Below are 12637 nucleotides of genomic sequence, written 5' to 3'. Positions count from 1 at the left end.
ATAAGAACTTTATATAGGAGCCCGCGGGCAGCGCAGTGGAGACGCATGTACCGCGGGCTTGTATAGTTAATATATGCTGATCGCAGCAGATCTCCAGAGAATGATCTTCTGCGATCTGCCTCTCTGCCCTTGGACTACTACTCCCATCATGGGACAGAGTCTGTCCCATGATGGGAGTAGTTGTAGTACCGCGGCGCTGCTGAGGGATGGCACTAGCACATCCCCCATGATGGGAGTTGTAGTCAAGGGGCTGAGGTGCAGATCGCACCGGATCATTCTGCAGAGACCCGCTGCGATCCACATTTATTAACTGTAAAAGCCGGCGGTACAGGCGTCTACACTGCGCACTCCACCGGCTTCTATATACAGCTGTCATAATTCTCAATACTTCTATTAATAAAGCTTTGTAAAATGATACACTGCTGTCTGTTTTTTACTATAACACATTCTGCTATGCAGACACGTTGGGACATGTTTACATATTACTATAAATATTCACAGACATTTAGGAGATTACGTCAGTGACTGTGGGAGAAAGGGGGGCGTGGCATGACATCACAAAGGGGCTTCGCTTAGTGAGGCTTTGTTAGAAAAGAGGCGTGGTACCTGTCACTTTACTTCCGGAGGGCGGTTTGACGAAAAGTATTCCCCCTTCACTACTGACCGACAGACATGATGATGGGATGGTGCTGTATATAGCCTGACAGACATTATAATGGGATGGTGCTGTATATAGACTGACAGACATGATGATGGGATGGTGCTGTATATAGAGACTGACAGACATAATGATGGGATGGTGCTGTATATAGACTGACAGACATGATGATGGGATGGTGCTGTATATAGACTGACAAACATGATGATGGGATGGTGCTGTATATAGACTGACATATATGATGATGGGATGGTGCTGTATATAGAGACTGACAGACATAATGATGGGATGGTGCTGTATATAGCCTGACGTGCATGATGATGGGATGGTGCTGTATATAGACTGACAGACATGATGATGGGATGGTGCTGTATATAGACTGACAGATATGATGATGGGATGGTGCTGTATATAGACTGACAGATATGATGATGGGATGGTGCTGTATATAGACTGACATATATAATGATGGGATGTGCTGTATATAGACTGACCAACATGATGATGGGATGGTGCTGTATATAGGCTGACAGACATCATGATGGGATGGTGCTGTATATAGAGACTGACAGACATGATGATGGGATGGTGCTGTATATAGACTGACAGACATGATGATGGGGTGGTGCTGTATATGGAGACTGACATACATAATGATGGGATGGTGCTGTATATAGAGACTGACAGACATGATGATGGGATGGTGCTGTATATAGAGACTGACAGACATAATGATGGGATTATGCTGTATATAGACTTACAGACATGATGATGGGATGGTGCTGTATATAGACTGACATACATGATGATGGGATGGTGCTGTATATAGACTGACAAACATGATGATGGGATGGTGCTGTATATAGACTGACATATATAATGATGGGATGTGCTGTATATAGACTGACCGACATGATGATGGGATGGTGCTGTATATAGGCTGACAGACATGATGATGGGATGGTGCTGTATATAGAGACTGACAGACATGATGATGGGATGGTGCTGTATATAGACTGACAGACATGATGATGGGGTGGTGCTGTATATGGAGACTGACATACATAATGATTGGATGGTGCTGTATATAGAGACTGACAGACATGATGATGGGATGGTGCTGTATATAGAGAATGACAGACATAATGATGGGATTATGCTGTATATAGACTTACAGACATGATGATGGGATGGTGCTATATATAGACTGACATACATGATGATGGGATGGTGCTGTATATAGAGCCCGACAGACATGATGATGGGATGGTGCTGTATATAGACTGACGTGCATGATGATGGGATGGTGCTGTATATAGACTGACAGACATGATGATGGGATGGTGCTGTATATAGACTGACAGATATGATGATGGGATGGTGCTGTATATAGACCGACAGACATGATGATGGGATGGTGCTGTATATAGAGACTGACAGACATGATGATGGGATGTTGCTGTATATAGACTGACAGACATCATGATGGGATGGTGCTGTATATAGACTGACAGACATGATGATGGGATGGTGCTGTATATAGACTGACGTGCATGATGATGGGATGGTGCTGTATATAGACTGACAGACATGATGATGGGATGGTGCTGTATATAGACTGACAGACATGATGATGGGATGGTGCTGTATATAGACTGACATACATGATGATGGGATGGTGCTGTATATAGAGCCTGACAGACATGATGATGGGATGGTGCTGTATATAGACTGACGTGGATGATGATGGGATGGTGCTGTATATAGACTGACAGACATGATGATGGGATGGTGCTGTATATAGACTGACAGATATGATGATGGGATGGTGCTGTATATAGACCGACAGACATGATGATGGGATGGTGCTGTATATAGAGACTGACAGACATGATGATGGGATGTTGCTGTATATAGACTGACAGACATCATGATGGGATGGTGCTGTATATAGACTGACGTGCATGATGATGGGATGGTGCTGTATATAGACTGACAGACATGATGATGGGATGGTGCTGTATATAGACTGACGTGCATGATGATGGGATGGTGCTGTATATAGACTGACAGACATGATGATGGGATGGTGCTGTATATAGACTGACAGACATGATGATGGGATGGTGCTGTATATAGACTGACGTGCATGATGATGGGATGGTGCTGTATATAGACTGACAGACATGATGATGGGATGGTGCTGTATATAGACTGACAGACATGATGATGGGATGGTGCTGTATATAGACTGACAGATATGATGATGGGATGGTGCTGTATATAGACCGACAGACATGATGATGGGATGTTGCTGTATATAGACTGACAGACATGATGATGGGATGTTGCTGTATATAGACTGACAGACATGATGATGGGATGGTGCTGTATATAGACTGACAGACATGATGATGGGATGGTGCTGTATATAGACTGACATACAAGCTGATGGGATGGTACTGTATATAGACTGACAGATGTGATGTGGAGATGCTGCTGTACATAGGTTGACAGACATAGGATATAAAAGCCAAATAATATAAAATGCATGTGATCATAAATTTAAATACTTGCATATCAGAAAAGTTTATGACTTCCTATTACATAAACACATAAAGAAAAATATTTTAAAAAAATGGTATTCTTGTTTTCTTGGGAATGGAGAATATAATAAAGTTTAGATAGTATTAAACTGTGGCATGCTGTAAATATAATAAGTAAAAGTGGAGTTTTACTTTCATCCCTGTACATGGCAAGGATTATGTATAAAAAATAGTGCACAAAAATAAAGTTCTTATTATCAATCTAATTGCAACCATTTACCCTAAGTTTTACAGCCTTGCTCTAAAAGCTAAATGTTACCGTAATATATGAGGTTGGCGCACATGCTCTGGTCCCAGTGCCAAGCCGCGAATGAACTCATAGCAAAGTCCATTTTGAAAAGTACAATACAGTTCTGGGGCACAACCATGAGCTCGCAACAGCTGGAAACTTGTCACCTCATCATCACGATCCACAAACAGTTCAGTCCTTTTACCATAGACACGCACAAGTACTGCATCTTTCATACAAGTATCCACATAGCAGGCAAGCAGCTTGTTTGTGATGCCTTCAGTGAACAACTGCGGATATATAAGAAACAGAAAAAGACAATTTCAATTTTACTAGTCATCAATATATATGCAATATATATAACAGCATTTTAGCACAGTATTAAAAGAATCTCCTGTTGCTACATGGAAACTACCACTCTTAGGCTGGGTTCACACTACGTTTTGTAACTACGGTTCCCGTATACGGCTGGGAGGAGGGGTCGGGGCTTAATCGCGGCGCCAGCACTCAGCCGTATATGGGAACCGTATTTAATGCATGTCTATGAGCCGACCGGAGTGAACCGCAGCCTTCGGTCGGCTGCTTTTTCGGCCGTATGCAGTTTCGCGACCGTTGGCAAAAACGCGGTCGACCACGTTTTTGCCTGCGGTTGGGAAACCGCATACGGCTGAAAACGCAGCGGTTCACTCTGGTCGGCTCATAGACATGCATTAAATACGGTTCCCCTATACGGCTGAGTGCGGGCGCCGCGATTAAGCCCCGCCCCCCTCCTCCCAGCCGTATACGGGAACCGTAGTTACAAAACGTAGTGTGAACCTGGTGTGTGATACTCTGTGAGTCTTATTGACTCATTGATACAGTATCCTAATTCCAGCTCCAATCCAGATAATTATGGTAAAATATGGATCAAAGCAGGAGAGAGCAAAAAGCTAATGTTTTGTTAATGGTCCTTAGTCATAGCCATACATCTGTCTTAGGATGCTCATTCACCGATAATCAGCCTGTGTAAAAAGGCATTAAGTTAGAACAAACTAATCCTCTTACGCAGGAAAGTCCCATTTTTATTGAGTAAGTCCTTAGTGACTTGCTGAAGGCATCTAGGCTGTTAGGCCATGTTCACATCAGGCATCATAAAACAGACCAAATGTCTATCAAGGTCAAGGTCTATTAAACTACAGCTATGCGGCAGTATACATCTAAATACCTTGTTGATGGTATTATGACATCTAGTATCAGTGGACAGCGAAAATGAGATTTAAACAGAGTCTGAAATTGGATGTGGGTGATAATCTACAGCGCTCTGGAACATGTTGGAAATACATCGTTGCAAACACATAAATAAATGCTTGGCACTAGGGTCAAAATGTCTAGAAATGAATGCAAACCGGCTTGCCTTTCCATTTCATTACTATGTAGCCAGTGTAGCTTCTGTGAGGAGCTGCAAACTATAATACAATTTTTTTCTACATACACTAAAAAGGCGTAAGTGCTTTGTACTTGCAGGCCTTACACAGTTATACTAAGTATTTTGCATGAAGATTTTAATGAGACCTGTACTATGTAAACAATAAATCTCATATTAACAATATGTGCAACCTTTGTATCCTGTTGACATGCCTGAAACTGTGTACGTTAGCAGTCCTATCTGTATGTTCTTTTCATCTCACTTCTGTCATTGGTAAGATCACGCCCCACTATAACATCATCCGATTGGCTGTGTCAGTCCCACCCTTCTAGTAATACACACTAGAGGCAGGACACTCCAGGGTCAGGCAAGGCACAATCACCTTTGAACTGTATGAATGTGTCTATGACTGGTGAAACTGTAAACAGAATTCTAGAGAATGTTTTTTTTCCCTTTTTAAATAAAACTTTGTACTCGCTGTAAAAGTAACTGTAATGTAAAACTAACTAATGTGTCAGCAGTGAGTTGAAAGGTCGCGTTATATTACATGTGTACAACACAGACCTATATTCTGTGTAGTGGTGTGTTCTGTCGCTGCACCCAGCCGCCCACCAATAAAATACTGTCTGGAAAACAACCAGTGAAAAAGTACTGCAACCACTCCTATACATTGGTGAAGTATTGACAATGACATTTCAATGGGAGCTTCAAAAAATAACCATGTGGAAAATCACCTGCACGGTTCTCATCTTAATTTGAGTCAAAGGGAACAGTTTTTTAAAGTAATTTAGTGTGGTTTTTGCTTCCGAAATTGGCACAGGTTCTGTATCAAAAGCCCCCTGGTATAAGTGGTGTAAACATACCCTAAGGCAGTGGGGAGGAGTGGAACAGCAAGGGTAAAACAGATGAATAAACTGTATTTTGTTATTTTATCACCCTTTCAGACTTTAATATTTTTTTAAATACCGTAGCTCAGACAACACTATTAACGGCATATTTACACAGGCAAAAACTGTATCCTAAACACGCCAAAAAAACACATGGTTACTACCTCCCACTGACTTTGCGGTTTCCAGAAACCAGCACTGAAAAAGGAAGTGACATGTCAAATTCAGAGCGGTTTCACTTACAAGCTTACATTGGAATCAATTGGAGGCTGACAAAAAGAAAACAGCTGAAAAGCCACGTGAAAAAACATTTCAAAACCAGCACTTCACAGGGGGTTAATGTCTATACAAGACCTATAAGATGACTATCACACTATCTGAAATCTAAATATGGTCTACCCAACAGTGACTTCTACAAGTTTCTGCAGGTAACGGACTGCTTGGGCAAACACTGATATGGACACAAATAACCATATCAGCGAAGTTTCTTGCCTTCCTGACCATGCCCTGTCCCAAACAGAGGGGGATCTCTTTCTACTACCTTCTCATGAATATAAGAGGGTGTGCTCCGACACGGCCCCGCTCAGACAATGGTCATCTGAACTCCCCGCTGCTGCTTCCCCCCACCAGTGGCTGAATGCTTTTCTGATACTTATAAACTGTTCAAGAGAACAAACCTTCAAGAAGCAATAGTTAAATCCTAACTCAGGTGGTAGAACACTTTCTAGGCTCTGTGGGATCTACCCAACATGGTTCTCCCACACCACCCCAGTGCTGGAGGGGATGCAGCCAGGATGGCACCCTGTTACATGTTCTCTGGGACTGTCCTATCCTACTGTCTAAGTGGTGGAAGGTTTCTTCACTACTATTTTGCCTATTGGGCTGCCCAATTAGACTAAGTTCCCAGTTGGCTGTCCTCATGATAGACCTACACAAGCTCCCCATGGCTCAAAAAGCCTCTGTATGCAGCCACAAGTTATTTGGGACTTTGACCTAGTTGCCTGGGGTTCTCGTGTCCTTCCTGCTATCTACCCTAGTTACTTTTTGAAGATTTATCCTTTCATAGAATCTCAAAAGGACGCACTGTAGAACCCTAATGCTGATACGACTCATGGTATTTGTTTTACCAGTATTCTCATTGGGGTTCATTACAGGTACAGGTGCAGCTTTCTTACGTAATGATTGTTTGTATTATATATGTTACTGTGTATATGTGAAAAAATTTTGAATAAAATATCTATCGAAGAAAACCAGCACTTTAATGCAATGCTCGGTCATGGACACTGAAGTTAGAATTTTGCACCATCCCTTTTAAATCACTGTGTACTATAATGCTCTGAAAAATAACTGTCAAAAGTCAGTCAACAAAGATAAGCCACACAAACTGCTAAGGATGGAAAGTAGGGCTGCCTAATTTGGGGAAAGTGTTATATAGCGATTAGTAAAAATTGTGACTGCGATTAAATAAACAAATGGTTGAAATCCCCTATATTTTACATCCAATATCCCTCATTCCATGTCCAATCCCCCCCCCTCCCTATTTTATGTTCATCCACCTTATGGTGTGGGGGGAAAAAAAACATTTAAAAAAAAACTGGTGCTTACCTAGCCCCGGTCTCTCGTTGGTCTGCCATAGCTCCGATTCTCCTCCAAGCATGTCTTCTCTGTGCTTCCTTCTTGCAAGACAAGCAGCTGGCCGCAGGACCTTCCTGCTCTGCCAATCAATGGCCACGACACCACTGTGGTCAGTGATTGGCTGATTAAAAGGTCATGCAGCCAGCTGCTTGTCTCAGAAGAATGACGCACATGGGACCACTGGGAAAAGAACTGGAGCTGTGGCAGATTAATGGGGGTCTGGGGCTAGCTGAGCATCAGTTTTTTTATGTTTTCCCCATGCCCCAGCACCATATTACACAAACCGGGTCGGATGGGAGGTAGTGTATGCTAGATAGACACAGGGGTCAAATGGGAGGTAGCAGATGCAGCACAAACATAGGGGTCAGGTAGGAGGTAGTGGATGCCGGACACACACAGGGGTCAGGTGAGAGGTAGCGGACCCTAGAAACACACAGGGTCCAGGTGTGAGGTAGTGGACGCCTGACACACACTGGGACTGAGTGGGAGATAGCAGATGCCGGACACATGCGGGGTCTGGGTGGGAGGTAGCAGATTTCGGATACGCGGGGGATGGGTCTGGGCCGGGCCACCGAAATAATTTTTTCAAAGTTATAATATGCAGCATTTGCAGCGAGCATAATCGTATATGGCTAACATTGATTTGATTGCTTTTAAAATAAATCATGTAGCCCAAATGGAAAGCCAAAGCCTTAACCCCTGAAGCACTACGATTTAAGGACCGAGCGTTTTTTCAGTTTTTGCACTTTCGTTTTTTCCTCCTTAACTTTTAAAAATCATAACCCTTTCAATTTTGCACCTAAAATTTCATATTATGGCTTATGTTTTGCGCCACCAATTCTACTTTGCAGTGACATTAGTCATTTTACCAAACAATCTCTGGCAAAACGGAAAAAAATTAATTGTGTAACAAAATAAAAGAAAAAATTTCAATTTGTAACTTTTGGGTAATCCGGTTGTATGCAGTGCATTTTTCGGTAAAAATTACACATTTTCTTTATTCTGTAGGTCCATACGATTAAAATGATACCCTACTTATATAGGTTTGATTTTGTCTTACTTCTGGAAAACTACATGGGCGAAAATGAATACGTTTAAAATTGTCATCTTTTGACCCCTATAACTTTTTTATTTTTCTGCGTACAGGGCGGTAGGAGGGCTAATTTTTTGGGCCATGATCTCAAGTTTTTGGCGGCACCATATTGTATTGATTGGACTTTTTGATTGCTTTTTTTTATTCATTCGTTCATGATATGAAAAGTGACAAAAAATACGCTATTTTGGAGTTTGGAATTTTTTGCCCGTACGCCATGCGGTTTAATTAACAATATATTTTTATAGTTCAGACATTTCCGCACGCGGCGATACCATATGTTTATCTTCATTTCAATTTTTATTTATTTTTTTTTAATGGGAAAAAGGGGGGTGATTCTTACTTTTATTAGGGAAGGAGTTACATGATTTTATTAACTTTTTTCACACTTTTTTTTTTTTGCAATGTTATAGCCCCCTCTAGGGGCTATAACACTGCACACACTGATCTTCTACACAGATCACTGCCATGCATTAACATGGCAATGATCAGTGTTATCGACGGTCGATTGCTTAAGCCTGGATTTCAGGTTTGGAGCAATCAATCGCCGATTGGATGTGCCGGAGGCCGGTAACATATGCTGCTCTGGACAGTTCCTAAAATGGACAGAGGTGTCAGAAAAGAGCACTTTGGTCGTGACAGAAAAGAAATCTAAAAAGAAAAAAGAGTTTCCTCTGTAGTATACAGCCGCTAAGAAGTACTGAAAGGATTAAGATTTTTTAAGAGAACTCATTTACAAATCTGTTTAACTTTTTAGCACCAGTTGATTTAAAAAAAAAAAAAAAAGTTTTCCAGTTTTCCACTGGAGTACCCCTTTAAGTCTAAGATGGAAAGTGGCGGACACCCTAAAGGTGGCTTTATATTTTCAAAGATGATGGCTGAATCCTCCCCATACACATGTATGCTTGGTTTGGCTAAGCATGCATTTTGCACCTACAGGCCCATATGAGGGCTTATTTTTTGCGCCACCAATTGTACTTTGTAATGACATCAATCATTTCACCATAACATTTACGGCAAAACCAGAAAAAAATATTTGTGGGGCCAAATAGGGAAAAAACGCCATTTTGTAACTTTTGTAGGTCCATACGGTTACAAGGATACCTAATTTATATAGGTTTTATTTTATTTTACTACTTTAAAAAAATTATAAATACATGCACCAAAATTAGTATGTGGAAAATTGTCATCTTCTGACCCCTATAACTTTTTTATTTTTCCATATACAGGGATGTATGAGGGCTCACTTTTTGCGTCATGATCTGAAGTCTTTATTGGTACCATTTTTGTTTTGATGAGTCTTTTTAATCACTTTCTATACATTTTTTAGGGTATACAAAGTGACCAAAAATACGCAATTTTGGACTTTGGACGCCATTGACCGTGCGGTTCAATCAACATGATATTTTTATCGTTTGGACATTTACGCACGCTGCGATACCACATATGTTTATTTTTATTTTTGATTACAGATTTTTTTTGGGGGGAGGGGGAAGGGGGTGATTCAAACTTTATTACTAAAGGGGTTAAATCACATTTATTAACTTTTTTTTTACACTTTTTTTTAGTCCCCCATATAAGACTATTACATGCAATGCTCAATGCTATGCCATAGAATAGCATTGATCAGTGTCATCGGTGCTCTGCTGCTCCAGCTTGGATCTCAGCGAGATGCCGCAATTTCACCGCGGCGGTCTCAAACAGCCCACTGAGCTTGCTGGCAACTGTTTTCTCCCATTTTAGATGCCGCAATGAACTTTGATCGTGGCGTCTAAAGGGTTAATACCGGACATCAGCCCGATCAGCAATGTCCGGTATTAGACACTGGTCCTGCGTCCTTATAATATTTAATATATAAATGCACGTCTTCATATTTAGTGAAATACATAGTGTCAGTATAAGATCAGAAACAAGAAGCAAGACATTACAGTGAGCTATAAAATGAAAGGTAGCAACATATGTAAAGGTACATAAAAAGAATTAGAATTAGAATACACCAAAGCACTGCTAGTAACCATTTACAATGCTAAAAACCACAGGGGTATCTCTACTATAAAGAACATGAGGGGAATTTATCATTGTATATAGAGCTTTTTTTTATATGTATCTTTTACCGCAAATTTGTGCAATGTTTTTTTTGCGCTTTTTTCCCCCTGCAAAATCTGATAGAATTTGTCATAGCAATATCTACATTTAAGTTTACAATGGAGCACTTTCTCCTTTAGAATCAAATTTATTAACTGCGTTTTTTTTTTATGCAAAAGAATGCGCAAAAGCCCTTTTCTTGTACAAATATACACCACCTTGGAGGACATGTACCAAAGTGTCAGAAAGCATCTGCGAATGTGAAACTTGTGTTCCCCTTTGTATTTTTGAAAGAGGCAGACTGTTTCAAACAGTGAACATCGCCAGGAAGAAGACAGGGCAGGGTCTTACAGTGTGCGGAATTTGAAGGTAAACATTTTTAAATCATAAATAAGTAATTAAAGAAAAGGGGAAGAAAAGTAATATTACTGAAAAAATTATGTAGTGGATGAAATAGTCCCAATAGGTGGCACGGTAGGGCCGTCACTGTAAAGGTGAAAATGTTTGTAAAACAAGCAATAACAAAATATATAATCAGCTGTGGTGTTCAGAAACACAATACAGATGTGAGCAGGCAGGCAGAGTGAGGAGAAACTATAAGGGGAAGGTACGGACTACACAGGCTCTAAGGCTGCATTCACAACTCGTTTTTAAGATACGGGTGCCGGATGCGGCTGGGGGAGGGGCAAACCAGGCACTCCCGTACCCCAGCCGGATCAGCCAGTGACTCCATTTACTTTAATGAGCCGACCGGAGTCATACATTGACTTTGGTCGGCTCAGTTTTGACCCGTATGCGGTTTCCTGGCCGGACCTAAAACCGTAGTATACTACGGTTTTAGGTCCGGTCCAAAACCGGATACAGGTCAAAACTGAGCCGACCGGAGTCAACGTATGACTCCGGTCGGCTCATTAAAGTAAATGGAGTCACTGGCTGATCCAGCTGGGGTACGGGAGCACCCGGTTTGCCCCTCCCCCAGCCGGATCCGGCACCCGTATGTAAAAAACGAGGTGTGAATCCAGCCTAACGCGGGAAAAGGTCATGTGAACAGCATGCCTATAATACACATTAGGTAGAAAAACATGCAACATAGAGAGAAGAGGTGATCTCTATGGGTGCACTCAATTTACTAAGCAACGTGTGCAGGCTCAGTAAATTAAGCATAGCAAGATAGACCCAGCAATAAGGGGTATATGTAGCTCTACCTTACACCGATTTTGATAAATTCCCCTACATGACCTTAAGTTTGGCTGCAGGAACATGGACTCTAACCCTCTGTTTTCATGCAGTGGTTTTCAGTAAATTCCAGGTAATTGCCAGGAGTTAATGTTCTCTGTACACATACCCAATGCTGTTTCTGTCTCTGAGTCACTATTGGGCAGTTTGGTTGGATATTCTTGGAAGTGTAAATGAATGCAGTACACTGAATAAACAGCAGACTGTTATTAATAGTAAAATGCATCTGAGACCAAGGCCATTATTTATCATTCCACATACTCAGAGATACAAGAGCTTTCTGCAATATTTCTCCATAGTGCAATAAGGGCACTCTAAGTCGGAGTTCAAATAAACCAAGAGCCAGGTAGCCAATGTGACCAGAAAAAATGTTTAACTCTTTTTTGTATTGACGTGTATTAATGTTTTTAAGAGACATAGTCAAATTGGCTCTAGAGATCTGCCCTTCATTCTATAAGGTACAAACACAAGTTGAAGCACTTATGCAACTATGATATACACATCGCTAACCTACAAAAGAACCTGCTAACAATCATTTGTAAATGTATGCATAACTCATATAAACACTTGAATAAATCCCTGTCTACACTGAACTTGTTTGCAGAATCAGTGTATTAAAGGGAAAATGATGTCCGATTCACCTGCACAAACCACAGGGTTTTAGCGTGGGTGAACCAGATTAAAACGATGTTTCACTTACCCGGATTGATGCCGCTGTTCCGGAGATACAGAGTATATTAGCCTCTGTTGCAAATATGTAAATATTGTCTTTTGTGTAATGGTGGCAGGATCTGGCCTGTCTC

At 41.2% G+C, this 12637-nt stretch overlaps 1 protein-coding gene across 1 annotated transcript in view; it reads right to left on the bottom strand.

The window, feature by feature from the left end:
* Positions 1-12637, bottom strand: part of ETNK2 (ethanolamine kinase 2) — a 71409-nt gene that overhangs the window by 31809 nt on the left and 26963 nt on the right. The window contains exon 2 of the mRNA XM_056558135.1: positions 3524-3783. Within this exon, the coding sequence (XP_056414110.1) occupies positions 3524-3783 (260 nt within the window). The remainder of the gene's footprint in view (positions 1-3523; positions 3784-12637) is intronic.

Source organism: Hyla sarda, chromosome 2 (assembly GCF_029499605.1).
Source record: "Hyla sarda isolate aHylSar1 chromosome 2, aHylSar1.hap1, whole genome shotgun sequence".
Lineage (NCBI taxonomy): Eukaryota > Metazoa > Chordata > Amphibia > Anura > Hylidae > Hyla > Hyla sarda.
This window is presented reverse-complemented; position numbering and strand designations above follow the sequence as displayed.